General features: G+C 45.2%; 2 protein-coding genes across 2 annotated transcripts; one reads left to right on the top strand and one right to left on the bottom strand.

Moving 5' to 3' along the window:
- Positions 1–553: 553 nt before the first annotated feature.
- On the top strand, positions 554–7,579 carry LOC128749188 (solute carrier family 26 member 6-like). The gene is made up of 18 exons (XM_053848535.1): positions 554–711; positions 2,473–2,612; positions 2,680–2,790; positions 2,860–3,038; positions 3,210–3,374; positions 3,739–3,891; positions 3,969–4,051; positions 4,119–4,266; positions 4,712–4,825; positions 4,897–4,974; positions 5,052–5,147; positions 5,589–5,695; positions 6,076–6,145; positions 6,306–6,398; positions 6,579–6,689; positions 6,783–7,091; positions 7,158–7,212; positions 7,380–7,579. Exons 1-18 carry the CDS (start codon positions 569–571, stop codon positions 7,577–7,579), a joined length of 2,355 nt encoding a protein of 784 aa, XP_053704510.1. The 5' UTR covers positions 554–568.
- Positions 7,580–8,197: 618 nt separating this feature from the next.
- On the bottom strand, positions 8,198–20,768 carry si:ch211-117c9.5 (sodium- and chloride-dependent creatine transporter 1). Its single transcript, XM_053848534.1, has 14 exons — positions 20,079–20,768; positions 18,468–18,758; positions 16,682–16,813; positions 16,291–16,618; positions 15,802–15,934; positions 14,144–14,278; positions 13,953–14,056; positions 12,070–12,194; positions 11,857–11,969; positions 10,853–10,993; positions 10,515–10,617; positions 10,345–10,445; positions 9,918–10,088; positions 8,198–9,806 (listed from the first exon to the last, which is right to left on the bottom strand). The coding sequence occupies exons 1-14, from the start codon at positions 20,107–20,109 to the stop codon at positions 9,678–9,680; spliced, it is 2,037 nt and encodes a 678-aa protein (XP_053704509.1). The 5' UTR covers positions 20,110–20,768; the 3' UTR covers positions 8,198–9,677.
- Positions 20,769–21,211: the final 443 nt, after the last annotated feature.

A 21,211-nucleotide genomic window follows, 5' to 3' on the forward strand; every position in this document is an offset into this window, starting at 1 on the left:
TTCAGTTTTTTCTGTTGATAATTCACTTTTTGAATAAAAATTGTATCGCCATGTCGGACTTTTCTTTTCCCAGAGACAAAAGTAATTGTATTTAGATGGAATTTAATGAAAAAGTACGTGATCTAAAGGCAGCCAAAGGATGAGGGTAACTGTTTTTAACTCTTTGTTTTTGGTATTTAACAGACCACACTATGATCAACATAAGGTCTTGTCCACGGTGAGAGTCATCTGCAGCCTAAATGACTCTCTATCCAAGTGGACATCAAATGTTCCATCTTACATACAGTCCCAGTAATTCACCAGACCTCTTTCAAGTGTTCTATTGTTTTCCTAAAAGTATGGTAAAAGTAATAATACCCAGAGACAATGCTTTTAATGTGGAAATGTATGATGACTATATGAGTGTGTGTGAGTGGGTGTATGTGTGTGTGTGTAGTGGGAATGGACCTAGAAGTCTGCCACACCCACAGTTCAACACAGAAACAAATACTGCCAATGAGTAGAGAGCGCAGCAGCCTCAGAACAGATGGAGGGTTCACATGGACCTGAAGGATTCGAGCAAGTCAACATGCCGGACGCAGACTCAAGTCCACCTGCAAAGTATTTTGTGCAACGACAGGTTTTCGATGAGTTATCTTTCGAAGAAGCTGCGAGGAAAGGAAACTGGTCTTCCAAACCGTCCATCAGAGAGCGTTTGACAGACGCCTTCAAGTGAGTGCAACAAGTTTGGTTTTTCAAGCTACTGTTGAAATGTTTTGAAATGTTTTCTGAATCAAGTATTCTAACATTGCAAGTAGAATTGCAAGAAGAATTCTTCTCCTTGTTTCAGAAGTCATGGTTTCGCATGATCTGTATCACTGGCCTCAGTCCTGGGGTTTAACACTAGAGTTACAGGCCGGACACCCTAAATCTATGGGAAAAAACGTGGTCATGTTTCAGTGTTGCACTGTGCAACCAGCACCGATTTAATGTGCCCTGTTACAAAAAAGAAAATACTACTGAATGTTGTGAAAACATAAATGAATTCCAGTGAATCCAAACAGTCTATATCACAGTCAGGAATTAGCAAACCCATACTCCAGTACGTGCACGCTCTTAAACACATAAACTTCCATTCACCGTGCACCATTCACGTTCTTCACTTTACCTCTTGTTCGCTTGGTTCTCCTGGATACTCTGCAGTTTCCCTAAACTAGCTTCATATGACTCACTCACTTATTATTATTTAAAAGATGCAACAGCATTATGACTGTTCATATATTGTTTACCTGCGGAGTAAACAAGAACGACACACTGCCGTGGGCTTTCTTTGTCATGCTGACTGGTGGAAACTAACTTCTTGAAATACCTGAGCTACTCTCTTACATCTTCCCAAAGAAACCATGTCAACAAGGGCTGTTAATACATTACAGTTGAAGCTCTTCTAAATGAAACTTAAAGGAAGCTGTGATCAACACAAGAGTTCCATGCTTTCCTCATGCCAGTATTTGCTCACAATGACCACAACAACTAGCAACATAACAGACTGTGTCAAGAGCATTCTTGAGAATAACCTCAGAGGCCCTGCAGAGGCTCTTGTGTTGATCCGTTACAGAGAGAACAGATATGTGTGATTAACGTGCAATAAATCGGGAGTTACCTCCACTTACGTGTGATTCACTGAGATTAAAAAAAATCAATTTATAGTCATAGTTTTAAATCTCACCAGCCGCTCACATGGCGCTGTTGAGCTGAGCTGCCGATGTAGTATTGTGGCTCCACAGTGGTGAATTGAAGTCTCTGTCTGTGGTCAGTGTTGAGGTACAGTGGTGTCTATCATTGGCTGGTGATGTTGAGCAGGTTGGATGGTGAGAAGCTGTTTTTTTTACATATCAATTCTGCCCCATTCATCTGGGTCGAGTAACAGGTGATTCAGCAAGCTGTCAAGGTGAAGGAGTCTGAGGGGCCCGGCCTTCATCCCCCGGGTCTCTCAACTTCTCACCTCTTTGGTAATCGATAACCGGGTTGTAAAAGTCCTGGCTCACTCAAACCAGCCCCTCTTCGATTCACATTGCGTCCTCACACGCACACTGTCCATGTGGTGTCATTATGGACTGCATTTTCCCTAAACTATCTTTGTGCCCAGCACGGAAATATGACTCAAAGTGACTCAAAGCAACCACTCACTAATAACTATTTGCAAGATGCGATAAATTATGACTGTTCATATATTGTCTAATTGTTTGGTGTGTTTACCTGTGGAATAAACATTTCAGTGTCACTGCGCCAGCAGCGATGTTCTGAGCTGCGCATCCCTCGTTCACCCACTGGTTTATCCACAGGGTTGGGCAATTTCTAACCCGCTATATCTGTTTACCTGTTTCCACAACCTTTTAAAGATTGTAGAATCAACACTAAAGTCATTCTTTACACAATAAAAGTGGCTCCTGCTGAGAAGTATGGGTAAGGTCAGATGGTTCTGTGTTGTCTCAGGTGCTCTCTGCCCCGGGTGAAGCAGACGATCCTGAGCACGGTGCCAGTCCTGGGCTGGCTGCCTAAATACTCCATCAGAGAAAATGCCTTTGGAGACTTGGTGTCAGGCTGCAGTGTGGGCATCATGCATCTGCCTCAGGGTTTGTCGACACAAATAGGCAATGTATTTTTTTGCTTTCACTTGAACCATGTTGATCTTCTACACAGGCATGGCATATGCCCTGCTGGCCTCTTTACCGCCGGTGTACGGCCTGTACTCCTCGCTCTTCCCAGTCCTGATCTACTTCATCTTCGGCACCTCCAGACACATCTCCATCGGTGAGTCCTGACTGTCACCTGTGTTGGTTTGGGTTTGGCTTCAATATTTGCGCACTTTTTTTTTTTCAGGGACATTTGCAGTTGCCAGTGTGATGATTGGCAGCGTGACAGAAAGACTCGCCCCAGACAGCGATTTTATCTCCCCTGGAAATGTTACAAACAGCACAGGGGAGATAAACATTGCTGAACGTGATGCTTACAGAGTGAGGATCGCGAGCTCCGTGGCTGTCCTTTCAGGATTGTTTCAGGTGAGTTTGAGATCTGTATGATGTTTCAGGATCCACGAGTTTTAGGGGAAAGAGCTTCAACTGTTGCAGTGCATTTTGGATCTTTTGGATCCTCCTCACATTCGGACTAAAAGCCGTTTTTTAATCGGACAGAAATGTGCAGTGCTGAATTCTGATTGTCCTTCTCCAAAGATCCTTCTTGGGCTGGTGAAGTCTGGCTTCGTGGTCAACTATCTGTCTGAGCCACTCATCCGTGGTTACACCACAGGATCCGCGTGCCATGTCTGCTTATCTCAGATTAAATATATATTCGGGCTGAACCCGTCGCGTGCCAATGGCCCTTTGTCTCTTCTTTATGTGAGTATTGCCCTTCTTGCTCTCAACATAGGTGCAGTCTCACCATTGATGATAAGTAGGTGAGGAAATAAGGGGTGAGAGACCAGACTCTGTGGTCATTTGCTATTTATTAACCGCTGGTCCATTTCAAGAGGATGTTTATGACTTGCTTACTGACTGAGATACTTCAATCCCAGTTGAGGATCTGTTAAACGTTCAGGTTATCAAGATCTTACCTTTGGTGTGACCGAGCTGGATCACAACAAATGAGAATGTGTCTGAGATAAGCAGCTCAGAAACGTGCCTGCAGTGAATGAGTTCAAATATTGGTCACTAATTCCTGATAGTTAAAGGTAACTGCGCTCTCCTCTCTTCATGTCACCAGACCTTCTTGAACATCTGCTGGCTGCTGCCCCAGACAAAGGCGCCGGAGGTGGTGGTCAGTGTCCTGTCGCTCACGGTTCTGATCGTGGTGAAAGAGTTGAGCGCGTGCTATGCGCACAAGCTCCCCATACCCATTCCCATTGAACTGTTTGTGGTGAGTCCATAATGCACCACCAGGTGGCGTCTGAGACAGACTTTACTCTTCACTTCTCTGTGTTCGCGATTCTCCAGATCATCGTTGCAACTATCATCACACACTTTGGTGGACTGGCCGAAACCTACGACATCGATGTGGTCGGAGAAATCCCCAGTGGGTAGGTGCTTCATCCCGCAACATTCCTGTGGTCACGTAAACATGATCTTCATCATTTTTCGTCCAAGACTAAAGCCTCCACGTGCGCCAGACATGAGCCTGTTCTCGGAAGTGATTGGAGATGCCATTGCTCTCGCCATTGTGTGCTACGCCATCAACATCTCCCTGGGGAAAACGTTTGGCCTTAAATATGGCTACAAAGTGGACAGCAATCAAGTAAGAGTCCAATAATATAATATAATATAATATAATATAATATAATATAATATAATATAATATAATATAATATAATATAATATAATATAATATAATATAATATATATTAGTTTATATATATATAATATATTAATTTTTTCAAATTGTTGTAACCCATTAATTGTAAATGTGATGTATTGTGACACATGGGTGAAAGCAAGTGATTGAGAGGATTTTGCTCTGGGGAGAGGTTGATAGAGAAGCAGCACTTACGGCCCTACAAGCTGATAAATAATTCATAACTAACAACCTCTTCAACATCAAATGTACTTTAAATATGATTGCTGAGCTCTGGTCACCAAGGCGTGCTGCCGCGGTCATAAAGTTATTAATGATATTGACCTGGAGGTTCTTCCCGAGGCGCTGGGCTACTCCGGCTTCAGAAGTTAAATGGTGTCTTCTTCAGGAGCTGATCGCGCTTGGCCTGAGCAACGCGATCGGAGGCTGCTTCCAGTGCTACACCGTGACCTCATCCTTGTCCAGAAGCCTGGTCCAGGAAAGCACAGGCGGCAAGACACAAGTAAAAAAAACAACAACCTCTGCTGAGCTCTGTTTCACTCGAGCTAAGGTCATGAACGTGCTGTCTTTTAGGTTGCAGGCCTGGTTTCCTCCGTCATTGTGTTGGTCACGATATTAAAGATCGGTTCTCTGTTTGAGAATCTTCCCAAGGTAAGATCTTTTTTACTGTCTCTCCATTTTTCTCCTTCTTCTTTCTTACTGGCAAACACTGCATGTTTGTGTCTCAGGCTGTCTTGGCTGCTGTCGTATTTGTCAACTTAAAAGGAATTTTTAAGCAGTTCACGGACGTGCCGAAGCTGTGGAAGACCAACAAGATGGAGCTGGTGAGTCAGTCAAATGATAAGCATCCTCACTCCGGGTATTTTAACTTTCAACAGGAACAACACATGGTGTACGGTACTGATAGAAGCACAAAAGAATATGAGAATGAACAATTTTGTCAGTGGTTTTGTGTCGCGACAGTCTGCAGGTCTGACCCCACCACCAACTTGGGGCAGAGCAACACATCACCTTATTTACATAAGTCATTACATGTAATGAAGAAGACGTTTCAGAATAGAAATTATTAACACCGTCAGACGGAGATGGCACATGAATACGGAGATGATACACGTCGTATATTGGATCACTGCTACCAAATTTAAATCTTGACAGATTTCCCACGGTCTCCACTTCTATTTTTGCACATGCTTTTTCTTCCCATACTTTTTTTTTGTATCACGTGTTTAGTTTCACTCACCGTCAACATTTTTACTTCCTCCCAGCTTGTGTGGCTCCTGACGTTTATGAGCACGATCCTGCTGAATTTGGACCTGGGCTTGGTCGTCTCTGTGATTGGTTGCATGCTCATCTTCATCTTCCGAACACAGATGTGAGTTCAAACCATTGTGTTTTGCTGGCACACAGGCCCCCAGCCCCCTTCTTTTCATCCATTATTATAAGAGAATTTAGTGAAAAAGTCTCCGAATATGGCACAATAACATTGAACACTCAGCAGCGCTTTCAGTTCACCGTTATCACCCACCCACAACATGATCATTTGAAGTGGATAACATGGTGGAAGGTAGAGGTGGACTGCAAACTGACATGAAAACACCAGACTGGATATGAGGCGGATGTGTTCGCTGAGCAACAAAAAAAACTCTTACCTGCCTCTGGAGTCACATAGTTGCATGCGTCTGCTGACCCTAAAAATGAACAAGGATAAGCTTTTCACCGATATCGCAGATGACTTCTACTTTTTTTCTCAAGGCCTCGCTACTCCATCTTGGGTGAAGTGAAAGGTACTGGGGTGTATGTGGACGTGGACATCTACAAGGAGGTAAGCTCCATCTTTAACTGAGTTCATTTCAGAAATTTACAGTGGACACTATTCTTTAGTCAATGAATTCTGCTTTGCTTTCAATACATTACAATAAATTTTGAGAAACATCCAGTTACTGCCGACAGATAAAGCAGCTCATTTTCACGTTTCCCTCCAGGCCAGAGAGATTCCTGGGATTAAAATCTTCCGCTCCTCCACAACCATCTACTACACGAATGCAGAGATGTACTTAGAGGCCCTGGAAGAAAAGGTGTGTGTGTGTGTGTGTGTGTGTGTGTGTGTGTGTGTGTGTGTGTGTGTGTGTGTGTGTGTGTGTGTTTATCGTTTCACCCCATCCCCTGTGGAGTTTCTGCTGATCCCGTAATTGCTTTTATTATCACTTTCGCTCATCTCGCTTTCACTCCCGAGTAACGCGATGCCTCATCTGCAGAGTGGTATCCAGATTGAGAAGCTGCTGAAGGCCAAGAAAAGGGAAGAGAAAAAGATGAAACGGTTGCAGGAGAAACGGAAGAAGAAGGCCAAGAAGGACGCAAAGAAGCTGGTATGTGGACTTTTGAAGAGCAAGTTAGAATGTTGGCAGTTGAAGAGGCGGGAAAAGCCCCATAATAGAGTTGATTTTTATTCCAACTTTCAGAAGAAAAACCCGCTGAATGGCGCACTGTCCATGAAAGATGCCGTCTCACTGGATATGGACCGCTCCAGTCAGGCGAGCGACTCAGCGACGGGTCACAAGTCTGTGAACGGCCACGTCAATTCTGCGTACCAACACGACGCCGTTGCATCAGACTCTGACTCCAATACTGGAGTCAGTAGCAACCAAATACTGGAGCACCAGACTGAAGACGGCGAGGACAGCGTCTACAAATGCGACACTCACAGCATCATCCTGGATCTGTCCACCACCAGCTTCGTGGACACAGCTGCTGTCAAGACCTTGAAGATTGTAAGTGAAAGTGTCCTTGAGAACTAAGTGAAGTCTGAAGAAAGTCACCTGAGTTTTTCCCACCAGACGTTCATGGACTTTGCCGAGATTAACGTGGACGTCTATCTAGCGGGCTGTCAAGGTCAGTGGTGACTAGACTAAATAGTGACAAATCCAACCTAAGTGATGTGTCGTCGAGGCAACTGTTGTTGACTGGAGACTTGAAGGTCTTAGAGCAGAGCGAGGTGCAGCTATATTTCCGCTTGCGTTTGTCGGAGTCTAAACATTTCTGTTGTCATCAAATATTAGCTTGTGTCGTGGACCAGCTGGAGGCAGTGGGCTTCTTCTCAGAGACCATCCCAAAAACCAGATTGTTTGTGAGCATCCATGACGCTGTGGTGCACATTCTAATGAAACACTCGGACTTGAACCTGGTGAGTCTTCCAACTCTTTATCTATCAGGGAACTGTGCTTTATTTGGTTTTAATTGCTGTATTTTTTATATTTAAATCACAGGGTCAGTTACATTTTTGTAGCAAATACAACCACCCTTAGATGTACAAAAGTGTGTGCCCTCTGACGTCACTTCCAATTTGTATTTCCAGGAGGGCTGCAGTACTAAAATGTGACCAGCTGGGGTCAGAGTTTTCCAACTCTCATCTCTCCTCCTCTCCCTTTCAAGTGGGGGAAGAATGCACCACCTTGACATGGCAGCCGGTTGCCATGGGAATATTGGGAGCCGTTGCCGTGACAACAAGCCTTTATGATACTGTCTTCTACAGAGATCCAGCATTACGTCACTGCAGCTCTCCTTGGTGTGAGAGACCGGGAGGGGGCTCGAGTGGGAGAATGTATCACAGGACTAATATGAGTCTGTATTTATAGCCTCAATGAGAGATTTGAGAGGGAGTGAAAGGTTACAGCAAGGGGAACCTCGCCTGTGAGGGGTGCGAAACGTTTGTGTGTGGGTTTATGCCAGCTCATGTTCATAAAACATTAATGTGTGCGTGAATGCTTTTCAATCTGGGCCTCCAAACCTCAAATATTCAAACACCAGGGTGACCTCTGTTAAAGCCTATTTTCAATTCTTTCGTTCACTTACTGTTTGCATTGTTTCCCCCCCCCCCCCCCCCGTGTATTCAGTGCTTATGAATGTGTTAAGTTATTGAAGGTTTTTGACGCCGTCGTGCTGATAGTTTCCTGCTTCATCGATCACAACTAACAGCATAAAATGTAGCTTCTGGAATTGTATTGGTTTGTGAATGAATGTTTGTGTTGGGATCCTTTCTCACTATTTTACGGGGAACAATGTTTGAAAATAAACTATATTTTATCAGAGTATTTTGTGTGATCATCATCATCTCAGCGGTTTTCTCCCCGATAACAAACAGCCTTGGGGAGTGATGGAGATTGATCGGAGGAATGTTGCGTTCCTGGATGTCTATACCAGTTGTGGAGTTAAAAGAAATGTGAAGGCCATATAGGAAGAAAAATCAATCATGCTGGGAAGTGTAGCACTTGAGTCTTCGATTCATTTTTAAATATTGCATCAAATCCAGGTCCTAGTTGTTGCCCCTCTGACCTCACATTTAAGATGTGTGAATTTATTGCAAATATTTCTTAAGTTTTGTCCTCTTCTTTCATATCAAATCGTATTTTTTAATACATTCCTCTCCCCTTTCAGCAGTTACATTCCGGTCATATCAAATTTCTCATGAATGGGAGGAAGCGATTCTCCAGATTTAGTTCTCATGGACAAGGTTAGTGAATGTGATCAGCTAGGATGCCAATGAAAGTAAGAGTATGTCTGAACATGACACACCGGGTCCATCTGTAGCAGGTCTTTTATTGCTTCTCTCTCAGCACTGTATCACCCTCTCCTCACAGCCATCACGCCTCTCAATTCCCGCTCAAGTTGAAAATACTGATCTTCATCCACTTAAAATTTAGTTAGTAAACACCGATTCACAGACAATACAAATACACTTCATAGTTAAGTTAGTTGATGACAAACACATCCTAAAGTGTTGATGCATTTTCTGCTATCGATTTCTTCTTTTTTTTTCATCAGAAGTTGCTTTTCTTCTTTGTTTTTTTTTGAGAGGTAATGAACATATGACCTTACAGTTGTCTCATGTTGATGATGTCACCCTCGGAAACAAGCTGCTCCTTGCGCTCACACTCGCTCACACACAGTACGTACACGCATCTGACCAGATGGTGGCGTACCAACAGCAGCAGATAAACTTATCATTTTCACCCCACAAAAAAGGCGACAACTATGGAAACAGTGAGAGTGGACAAAAAAGAAGGGAGACATTGCAGCAACACTGGCGGCATTACATCGACTTGGCGAGACAAGACGGGACAGCACACAGGCGAGGAGAACTCAGCGAGGTAGAGTCAGAGAGCAAAGCAGAGGAAATAATGAGATTACCGTGAGGTGTGGGTGTAAGTTTCAGTTCTTTCCCATCTAGTCTTTGGTCCATTTGTCCAGGGAGTTTCCAGAAATTTAATAATTACAGGGATTCGTTTTAGTGTGCAATTTTCACCATAGTGTGTTTAATCTTCACTGATCCTGCAGGGCGGAGGCGCGCTCTCCGATGGTCAGATGACACTTTCAAAAGGAAGTGTGCCCTTGGTTCCTGCAGGGGGCAGCAGTTTTGCTTCACTCTCAGGGGCCAGGTATTCCAGGTGATGTCTGCCCCACACCGGGGTGGTCAAGTGCTGCCATCGCTAAGGTAACAAAACAGAACTGTCAGCACACCGACACATCACAAAATAGTCGTGCAAGTCGCCATGGAGATGCATTCCGACGATGACAAAAGTGCAGTCAAGCACACTGACCTCCCGCAATGATCCTTTGCAGCGCAGCAGCTTGTAGAGAACCGTGACTGGGATGCAGAGCATGGAGGACAGAGCGAACGTCCAGCCGATCGCTTCGCCCCACCAGGGGTAAGTGTACACTGTGTTGTAGGTCAGAGGTTTGTAGTTCACCACGTGGAATAGGAACACCGCCTGCATGACACAAACATCGCGACATAATAGTTACTGAACGTAACTTCAGTTCTATGAATACGTGCGGAGCCCTCTAACGGGCTTCGCTATTGGTTTAACCACTCCGAGGCTCCGCCTCGCGCCTGAGAACTGATTGGCTTAACTCTCCACCCAGGAAGGCTCCACCTCTCCCCATAAATCCCCCTGTTCACCTCATGTAGTCATTTAAACTTGAACTTTATGAGTCATGGTGTGCCAAAGTTCTACAGATACATACCACACAAAGGAAAGGAGTGATGTACGACCAGCACCACTTCATATAAGGGCAAGGCTGGTAACCGATCATACGAGCCACATCATCCATGAACCGATCCGCACCTGCAGCCCATGGAAACGTTCTTTAGTCCCTGTTCTTGGCATGAAAGAAGATGAACATCATGGTCTCACCATAGACCCATGCGATGACCACGCACTCCCAGAAAGCCTGCCACAGCAAAGTGATGCCACTCGCTGAGTAGTAGTCAAACAGCTGGAAGACGTACATTCCTCCCTGATGGAAAAAAAACAGCTGTTTGACAGGAGAAAGAGCTGAGCCACAAGACACAGTTAAACTGGACCCTCGCATATGGACTTAAAAGTGTTTGAAATGTATCTTGTACATGCGGTTAGCAGCCTGTCTATGTTTTGGAATTTACAAATGGAGACACCCAGCAACCTTATCAACTCAAAAACCTATGAAGAAAATGAAATTCCTCTCAAGCTTCAAGTTCCTCCTCTCACTGTACCTCGGTGACCATGGACATGTCAATCAGGAAACAGATGACACAGCAGATGGCTGCCACCACCTCTCGCCGCAGAGAACCTAGGGCAGATTTTGGGGGGAGCATGTCGAGGATGCCCGTGATCAAACCCTCCACTCCGACAAACTGCCACAAAGAAAGAGAAGAGTGGTCAGACCTGAAAGGAGCTCTTAGGTCTTGGGTCAGACATATGTTACTAGGCCAAATAATTGTTTTTAGTATCTGTCGTCTGAATTAAAGGATCCACCGATGGCTTCTGCGGCCCAAATAGCACGTCGAGATTCCATCTGCGTGTGTTCACAGACAGCGATCCTTTGAAACAACGTCGAGGTGCAACATTACAGCGGTGCTCGAAACTCCAAAAATAGCTTGAAGGGGTCACAGTTGCCCGTCTATTTCCACATACTGGTCTAAAAATGGCAATGTGGTTGGGGAAAGTATGAGATGCATTTCGAAGTGAGGAGCGAGTGAATGGTCACAGTGCAGACAGTTGCTCTCTGTGTGAATCAGACAGACGCTCATTGATAAATCCTTGGTCTTGGAAGACAATGGATGTGGGCACAATTGCACTGACGAATGCTGACTTCACAAGTTCAGGCTGTCTTAAAGCATCAGAAGTGAGGTGAAGGGAAAATCGGCAAATATATCGGCCAGTCTATCTACAAGGATATCGGCCAGTCTAACTCTTTGCTGAAATATTTTAGAAAGCTCCAGTCAATAAAGCTTCAAATGGTGTCAGAAGTAGGATGCTTCTATAAGTCCATGGCTTAAGAGCAGATTCCCAAGCGGTACTTCCCGCATGCTGTGACGGAAATAACCCAGCTCTCGAGTACCAGAGCACAGCCTCACGAATACACAGAGGGAGGGACGTCAACATGAAAACGTCTCATTTCTGTTCTGTCTATCTATTTAAATGGCAAAAATATAATCAATAGTTTTGTTCTCTGGAAGTGACCTTTGAAAAATGTCAGTATCTCATTCAGTCCTACCTGGCTGTCCAGGCCCAATATGAGCAGCATGAAGAAGAAAAGCGCTGCCCAAAGCGGCGCCACCGGCATCAGAGTCACGGCCTTGGGGTAGGCAATAAAGGCCAGACCAGGTCCTGCACATTAAAACCAGAGTCAGACAAGCATCCTCTTACATCAGACGACCGTCTGCCTTCTCTGCGTTGAACCTTCTGGGCAGCTGCGTTGTGTTCTTACCACTTTCAGCTACCTTACTGATGTCAACGCCTTGTTCTGCAGCCATGAAGCCCAGCACGGAGAACACGACAAACCCGGCGAAGAAGCTGGTTCCGCTGTTGATGAGGGCCAGAACAAACGCATCCCTGCACGCAGGAAGGTTTTGAATGAGTGCCATCAGCTCATGAGATATTATATAATATTACATAATATTTTTCAAAGGAAAAACCTGCGTCATAGCTCAGGTATAGCTCAAGTTCACACTACAGTACTCTGAAGAGCTGATTCTCCTCCACCTCCCTTCCGTCTACCCCTCATTCATTCTCTACCAACACACACACACAAGACAGAAGAAAGGTGCTGTCTCAGCACCCATGACAACTTGCTACATTCTTATCGCTCTCTCCACCACACAGATGTATAAGAACGGCCTGCGGTGACCTTCTCTTTATCCCAATGAGTCTTAACAGGCAGTTGCTGCCAAGAATCCTGATTCTGAATCCTCTGACTCTGATAGCAAGAATGTATAAACAGCATAGCAACACAAGGGTGTGAAAACTACTGCAGCTGCAGACGTCAAGTACAGTTTGGAGAGATTAAATCACTTTGCGACCAAAGGTTCTTCATCTTGGAAATTCACACAGTGTCCAGTATACGTGCTGCTACAGTCGTTTTCATGTGAAAACATTCTGACCTTTCATTCCAAACCCACTAGTGAATTTCTGCAATGCCGGAAGATTATTACATCGACAAGCTCAGTCATTTGTCTGGGACTCAGGGCAGAGTGGAGTGTCTGGGTTGATATTTGTGTACTGTGAACGTTGTTCATTACCACCTTATATTAACTGTCATACCAGCAACTTAAGGCACACATTGTCCCTGGGCCATTGTCATGGAGTTATGGTTCAGTCGCACGGCTGCGCTGTGTGTGTGTGAGAGAAACAGAGCTGAGCTGGGACACCTCCCTATCTGAACCCGTCTTTTAACTTCCAATTAAGGTCAAGGCAGAAGCAATGTCAGAAGGCAGGAGATTACTCATGGCGCTGCCATTACACACACACACACACACAAGCTCTGTAGCAAGTTGCTCCAGATCTTTTTATTGGAAAATATTTTCATTTACATTTTTCCAACAAGCCTAAAGTTTAACACTGCTGTAGCTAGGTTTCAGAGTTTGAGTGAACTATTTACTTTCTTATGATAGAAATAAAATATTTATATCAAGTTTGTGTATTCCAATCTGAAAGAAAGAATGAAAGTAATGTATATTTATTATTTATATTTTACTGTTATTCAATAGTCAAATATTTTATTTCTGTATTGACTCCAAATAATATTTTTAAAAAAATTCTGTTTACAGAAGTGGATGTATTTTATATAACACAACCCAGCAGAACCTTTGTTCTGGTCTGGAAACTACTGCCTCTAATGCAAGTGTGACTCCGGGCTGTGACCTTATTTAACTTGTGTAGATCGTGCGGCAGCAGTTGGATTAGCACTAATCAGAGATGAAATATCATATGATTAGATTTATAGTCAATCTGTGGGTGTGTTCTTCCAGTTAGGGTTGTAATTTCAATTCAGCAGGGATCGCACGATGCATCGCAGGCGCTTTCTGATGAGCTTACTCATTGAGTCTATGCTAAACACACTGATCACTTTTTTTCCCTCACGTCAATATAAATACTCAGCAAAGAAGAGAAGCACCGAGAACAAAATTTCCTCCAAGAATAAATGTGTGTGCTGTGATCTTCCCCCAACATTAGAGCACCACATTTATTGCTTCAGCATTTCAAATCTCATTGATACCATAAAGAGTCAAGTTTAAATGATTGTTTAAAGAGTTATTTCGAGGGAAAACATTTCCCTTTTCAGTCCTCTGGTGAAGTTTTGTTTCAACTCACTGGTAACAGTTGTTATGGAAGCGGTTGTAGCTGCCCAGTGCGGTCAGAGCTCCCAGTCCGATGGCATAGGAAAAGAAGATCTGGGTGCCGGCATCGATCCACACCTATGGAAGCAAAATGAGGCCTCGGTTAAATTCTAGTTTTATGAGAATAAAAAAAGTGCATCAGCACGTTTGCTTCCAATATCACACCTGTGCTTCTCCAAGTTTGGACCAGTCTGGTTTCAGGTAGTAGGCAATCCCATCCAGAGCTCCAGGTAGAGTCACACCGTGGGCCAATAGGACCACCAGAACCAGGTAGGGGAACAGAGCTGTGAAGTAAACAACCTACAGGAGGATAAAAACAGCTGTGAAGTACATTTCTTGGTTTAAAAAAAAAGTCTATGTTTGATGTGAGAAGGTGAATGTGTTATGAATCACAAATCACTAAAGGTGCCAATGTGTCAATGTCTCCTTTAAAAATATGTTTGAGTGATGAATTTAACGTGTCACAGTTTTAGTGCTTATTAATATGCTCCATCAGAAACGGCAATATGGCTTGACTTTAACTGCTTCCGCGTATGTTTTGGTCACTTTGATTGAGCATTTACCTGCTTTGCAAATACCCAAGTCTTAAGAGAAGCCCATTAGGTCCTTCCTGTGGTGGACGTGTAATGGGCCCTGTCATGTTACTTTGCAGAAAAGGTGGCCTGCAAATGGAAAGCCAGACAATTTGTAAACCTCCTGCAATAGCAGGGGTTTTTGGCAGACCTTTTCAAAGATAGATTTGTTATGCTGAGAAAGTTGGTGCAAAAGTAGAATCCCCGGTTCAATGAAGAGGAAAGCATTGAGCACATAGTTTTGCCTTGATCTGTGCTGAAAATGTTGGAAACTGACTAATCGGCTTAACTGGCTGGCTCAGCCCTCCCTCACTTTTGTTCCTTCGTATGCGACCGTCGTACAACATCACTGAACTCAAAACATGCTCCAAATAACAAGTTCGGTTGCTGATGCACAGTTACGTAGTGGAATAACAAGCTTTATTTTCACTTCCATTTCTCACAGATGGCGACATTCTTTAGTAGCAGAGTCTTCGATAAGAGCAGGTTTAACTTGACCGGGTCATACATCTACCATTTTTTTTCAGAATCAGAATCAGAAAAACTTTTGTGTAAATATGTTTGGGGTAAGAAGCTGTCTCTTTGGGGTTATACAAGGTCGTAGAGACAATTCAGGTTCTTTGTTGTAACGCCTGGCGTCTGTTACTGACCCTGGGATTTATGGCTTCTCAGCAGTTGTGGGGCGTGGTTTTATGATAGATGTTTTTTTCCATCATCTGTTCTAGTTTGTTTAACTAAAATGATGTAGGGAGAGAGAGAACCAGCGACCTTCTTCCAGTGAGGCCCTACATAATCACTGCACCCAGTTGATCTTGGCATTTACTCTATTTTTAGCAAATATTAGGTGCAAATATTAACTTCCGCTGATCTTTTAACTATTTTCGGACCGATGAAACCTTAATATTTGCGCTCTGTTCATGGTGAAATTGGTGGCATGGCATGGCATGGCATCCGGACAGGCGGCTTTAACCATCAGTGGAAGAAGAAAGAGACAGCTGTGGAAATGGAAGTGAAAATTCATGATCTATAGAGTGCGGTCAACAGAATAGTGCATATCTGTTCTCCCCACTGAACGTCTAGACGCTGATCCTCTCACTATACCTAAGCTGATTTTGGGTCAAAAGATCAAATGATTTCCATCACCACATGCATATTTTTCTGAACTCTCTGAACCCATGGCATGGAGTTGACATAACTCTGAGTGAATTCAGTCTCCTTTAACCCACAGGAAGAACACACACTGGCTCCTACCTTGCCTGTGGATTTGACACCTTTCCACATGCAGAAGTAGACAATGACCCAGGTGCCGATGAGACACAGCACCATTTCATAGCTGATGTCACCGGGCTCGTGAAGACCACCAGAGAGGCGGAGAACTTTGCGTCTGCGCAACCCAAAGCAAAAACCTGTTATGTAACAGAGCACTTACAGAGAAGTCTGCAGTCCTGACACATTATTGGAAGCTATTCCGTCGCTCAGAAATTGCATTATTTATGTTTCCGTTTTATGTCAAAACAGATCTGAAATATTGCATCTTAAATTCCATTTATTAATCGACTTCCAAATTGTGCTTTATACTTCTCATGAGGTCTGTAAGAAACCATGATGAAGATTATTATTATTATTGTAATTACTTATTAACTTTTTACTCAAATATTTTACAACCCTTCTGCAATTGTTACAGCCAGCTGACCTGTTGTATGTATGTTGCTGTGCTGTTATATTTGAAGGAAGACTTACTCCCAGAACTCAATGACGGAGGATCGCATTCCCTCGGTCTCCAAACAGCTGCTGTTGAGGAGAAGCTGAGCTGAGGTCAGGTTTAGCAGGGGGCCAGAGGACGAGTTGGCGGGCGGCGCCGACACCAGCGCGGCCTGGGCGACGCTGCGGTTGTGGCACGTGCGTTGGAAATCCTCAGTACAGTTGGCGGTGTTCCAGGGGTGTCCGCAGGTCGCCCAGGGCAGCGGGTTGGTGAAGGAGTGGAGGAGAAAGTACAGACCCCACACCAGGATCATGATGTAGTAGGTGTTGCAGAAGAACACGATCACCATCGACGCCAAGCCCAGACCTGCGGGAGCGATCGCACTGTTCACTTATGGATCCCCCCCCAAAAAAAATAAAAAGTTCATACCTTTAAAAAGGGGCGCGATGTTCCAAGCAGAGACACCTCCCTGTTTCATGAACTGTCCCAATGCGATCTCCAGAAAGAAGACTGGGATGCCCCCAATAAATACTATCAGCATGTAGGGGATCAGGAAGACCCCTGCGAACCAATGAGAGATTTGCTTCAGAAAAACAGTAGCAGACAGTTCATCGCTAACTTGCTATTCCCGGATGAGTCGCCAGAGAAAACCAAGGTCGACTGATAAGTGCCGTCACAACGTGAGGTAGATAAGACCAAATGAAATAAAACATTTGGAAACTCTTCGTTCTTGACCCTGACCAAGGAAAAGCTCAATGAAAACTGGTTGGAGGAAGCGTAAAATTCCAGAAATCTGCTGCATTCAGACACTCAGGACGGTGATGTCACACCGCAGGATCAGCAAGCTAGAGAAGACATAGGTTCTGTCCATTTCACTTTCATTCCACGCGAGCCAAAACTGCATCCTTTTAAGGAAGCATTGGTGAGAGTCTTGGAGGGAGAGGAGGGGGGTGGCGGGCGGGTGAGGAGTGAATGGAATCCCCAAGCATGATGCTTTAGAAGTAATAGTGACTGCTGCTATAGCTGGTCAACAAGACCTCTTTTCTGACACAATTTCATTCAGATCTTATCTTGTGTCATTGTGTTACGCGATATACTCTGGGTTGGTCAGTGACTGCACCGTGATGGAGAGGCAGGTTAGTGTGTCACACAGGTTCTTATCAGACTGAAGAGAGCACCTTTGTGTGTGAGTGGAGGGAAGGAGCGCAGGGGGTGGACCCCGTGAGGCAGGCCATTGTTATACGATACCAGAAGGTGGGTAGCAGAACGGCCAGTCACAAGACACACAGGGGGAGAGGGAAGTCAGACGGACATTTGCGGAAACGGCCAATAAACAACAGCATGTCACAGATAAGAGAATTCAGCTGAAATCGGGACAGTTCCAGCACAGTTTGTCAGTTTACTACGTCGGCCATGAACAGGATATAGAACAAGTCACAGGATGTGGTGTGACCGATAGCTTTACGAAAATAGTTTGTCTTCGCTAACATTGCAGGAGGTTGACGGATTTGAGCTACGTGCTCCGAGCCACGCACTCACCGCTCTAGGTCAGCCCACACACACACTCACTCACTCCTGTTATACTACAAACTGCCCCGGAAATTAAGACTCCCTGCACTGCAGTTCATAAATGAGTACTCTGACACCCAACAGTTGTGCAACGACGGCGCTTCATTGTCAAATATGTGTTTAAAGAATGAAAAAATATTGACATGAAAAAAAGAAAATGAAGACATACTTGACCTCACACACTACAGGAAGTAGATAGTGAGGATGACACTTGAATCATGCACTAACCAAGCTGGAGGCTTGCAATAGCTCCTGCTACAACTGCTGTGGTGCATTATGGGACCAATAGCATGAGTGGTTGAAAGGTCATTGGAAATAACAAATATGTTGTTGACCTTGGTGTTCGCGTGGGTGTTGATATGATCAGCTATTCAGACCAAATTTAATGTACAAAAAAGAACATTTCCACCCACTTATCGGCCACATATCGGCGTCACAGGGCAGGGAAACACTTCCATCTGCTCCTCTGAGGCCTTCCTTGGATGAGGAGACATGGGTCTCTCTGGGTCTGCCCCATGGCCTCCTCCACGAAGGGCAGACCAGAAACTGTTGGAGCTTTACAGCTTTAACTTACAGACAAGGATTTTGGCTACAACAATGGTCAAGCCTTAAACTAGGAACCATCTCAGCCCCAGCAGAAACTCACCTCCGCCGTTCTTGTAGCACAGGTACGGGAACCGCCAAACGTTTCCCAAGCCGACTGCAAATCCCACGCAGGACAAGATGAAATCCATCTGCCGAGTCCATGTTTCTCTCTCCACCACGGGAACCGCCAGAGTCCCGCTCGACACATCATCCTGGCCCTGTGGTGGACCCACACCTCCACCTTCACCACACCTGGGACCCGCTCCTGGCACTGGAACCAAAGGGTGACCGGAGCCTCCTCCTTCTTCCCCAGACAGGACGCCTGCCTCCAACTGAGGGAGACTCATTTCACCTGCACGAGAAATTAAGGATTCATGAAGTGGATTCGGCCCTGTCAGCAGCTGAGATAAAGCCGCGTCACTGCTGTGGGAGACAGTGTTTTCTGATCACGGTGGCCTTGGAGAACAAATACAATCCCTCATGAGACATACCAGAGCTCAAATGCGCTCCATCTGATCTGATAACTGCCTCAACTGCTTTTGGATGAAACCATTGCTCTGTCGTCACCCGGTGATTTATGTGCTGCAGCGGAAGCTTGAACGTTCCCGCGTGACGGCGAGGAAAACGTACGATGCCGACACCTGCATCACCTCCTGAGCGGCGAGTGCGCTCGACCAGGCAGCTGAATCCAGATCAGAGCAGTTTGAAGGGGAGCATGAGCAGAAGAGGAGGAATGGAGGGGACGCCTGTGGCTTTCAGGCCCCTGATAAAAATTGCAAGACAATTTGTCTTCGGTGATGAACTGCTGCATACGGAATGAGGCTGTTTCCTTCTGACTCACAAAAGCACGGAAGAAATCACCCGAAATCACTGATATCAAGCTATCGCAACAATTCAAGTCTATTTTGCGCCCAGAATATTAAGAATATTATTTGTTTTTCGAGTAGTAACTGAGAGGAATGGACCCAACATTTAGATTGAATGAAGCCCCGTGAGTTTTAGCAGCATCTTTGTTGCTAAGTTGCTGAGGTCGTGGTGTTCATCTTCTCTCCGATGCACAGCACAAATGCAGCAGATGTGGTGAAGGCTGGAGAGGCAGACCAAGAGCCAGATCAGGATGAAGTTGTCCTCAACAGCAACAGCATGACGGAGCACCACGCAAACCCTGCTTCACCCTCACGAATTGAGGTGAAAGTTATTTCTCTTGTTTGTTTGAAGCTCATCTGTTTTGTAGAACTTTGAGGAACTTCTTGCAGAACAGAATACTGCCACTGGTCATGATGGCGTCAGTCAGGATGCTCTGTGGACTTGTATGGTGCTCAAGACAGGTGCGGAACAAGTCGACCCGCTACATAATAAATGTACAAATGTACATTTACATCCTTGAATGAGCGCCTGACTGGAGCACCCATCTTTAAGAAAGAACATTTGCACTTGACATTACATGTCTTTTGAGTCCAATTACAAATTCCGACGTCGCATTTTTATCAATCGAGCGGTAAAAACCCTCGTGATAAGACTGTCTGAGGCGATGAAAGAATGATGGTTGTGGGCTGCCGGCGTGCGTCAGTGGAGGAATGACGTCAAAGCAACGAGGGTCTCCTTCATTCACGAGGTGCTCTGTATCCCCCACACAATGAATCAACAAAGAGGAGAGCCGTTAGTCACTCACCTTTGTTGTTCTCTTCCAATTCTGGAGACATGCTGTCGGACAGGTGGACAAATTACTTGTTGTTCTTTGCGGATGGCCTCAGAGCCAGTAAGGTAGAAGCTGAATAATCTCACACGGAAGGCACCACAGCAGGCTCAGAGAGGCAGATCCCAGCACACCACCGCGCTTATCTCAGTTTGTTCGATCACCGCTCAGAGATATTAAAAAAAAAAAAACAGTTTTTTCTTAAGCGTTTTAGAAGCCCCCAGCGCAACCAAGAGATGGATTTTTTTTTGTCACAGAAGCGTCGCGGTCGGTGGAGCCGTGGACAGAGCAGATTCAAAAGCAGTCGACGAAGCACTTGAAGGTCAGCCTGAAGAATCTCATGGAGGACAGTTGGAGGAAAAAGATGCTGCGCCGGAGGGGGACAAGTGTCTGTGGTCGTCTGAGAGCCGAGTCAGGAGAACATGGAGCGGTACCTGGTGCCGCGGTGCGACAGTCGAGAGAATGTGAGCCGATCCTCGGTCAGTTCTGTATGACGGACGCGCCTCCTCCTCCTCCTCCTGATTCGCAGTCACGTGGTAGGCTGCCGGGGGTCCAGGGCTGCGCAGCATCAGCAGCAGCAGCGAGCAGAACCAGCTGCCTCGGCTTCATCCTTCCTCTGTCCAGCCACCGAGAGCACGAACAGGTGGACTGGTGCTGCATTCAGGGTCTGCGTTAGAAATTAGGGGCCCGTTTAAAGACGAATTTTATCATTCATTCCCTGAACGGGGTCGTGGGGGTGGAGCCTATCCCAGCTACATAGGGCAGGGGGCGGGGGGAACTAGTATGTCTATGTACCATTGGATCAAGATTACGAAAGATACTGATCGTCATTCATTCATGTCCCTTATTCCCTTTACAGGGCCGTGGGGGCGGAGCCAAACACAAGGACAGGAGGTGGTGGACACAATGAGTTGAGTCTATCACAGGTCACTCACACCCATTTACACCGACTGACAATTTGGAGCCATAAACATGGAGTAACAGAAACGTCCCCGTCCATATCAAACTATACCAGCTTGGACTGTTTGGTGTCAAGTTATTTTGGCTCTATTAACGCAGATAGACATTTTGTATTCCATGACAATTTACTTAGAAATAAAATAAGAATA

The sequence above is a fragment of the Synchiropus splendidus genome, chromosome 18 (genome assembly GCF_027744825.2).
Source record: "Synchiropus splendidus isolate RoL2022-P1 chromosome 18, RoL_Sspl_1.0, whole genome shotgun sequence".
Lineage (NCBI taxonomy): Eukaryota > Metazoa > Chordata > Actinopteri > Syngnathiformes > Callionymidae > Synchiropus > Synchiropus splendidus.

Excerpts from the sequence above, each read along its gene's own strand:
- LOC128749188 (XM_053848535.1), top strand. The coding sequence starts at position 569 with ATGCCGGACGCAGACTCAAGTCCACCTGCAAAGTATTTTGTGCAACGA. Across the intron at positions 4,052-4,118 it reads GTCGGAGAAATCCCCAGTGG|ACTAAAGCCTCCACGTGCGC; the intron begins GTAGGTGCTTCA and ends TTTTCGTCCAAG. Across the intron at positions 7,213-7,379 it reads CTATCTAGCGGGCTGTCAAG|CTTGTGTCGTGGACCAGCTG; the intron begins GTCAGTGGTGAC and ends ATCAAATATTAG.
- si:ch211-117c9.5 (XM_053848534.1), bottom strand. The coding sequence starts at position 20,109 with ATGTCTCCAGAATTGGAAGAGAACAACAAAG. Across the intron at positions 15,935-16,290 it reads TCCGTCATTGAGTTCTGGGA|ACGCAAAGTTCTCCGCCTCT; the intron begins GTAAGTCTTCCT and ends TGGGTTGCGCAG. Across the intron at positions 10,446-10,514 it reads GGTCATCGCATGGGTCTATG|GTGCGGATCGGTTCATGGAT; the intron begins GTGAGACCATGA and ends CATGGGCTGCAG.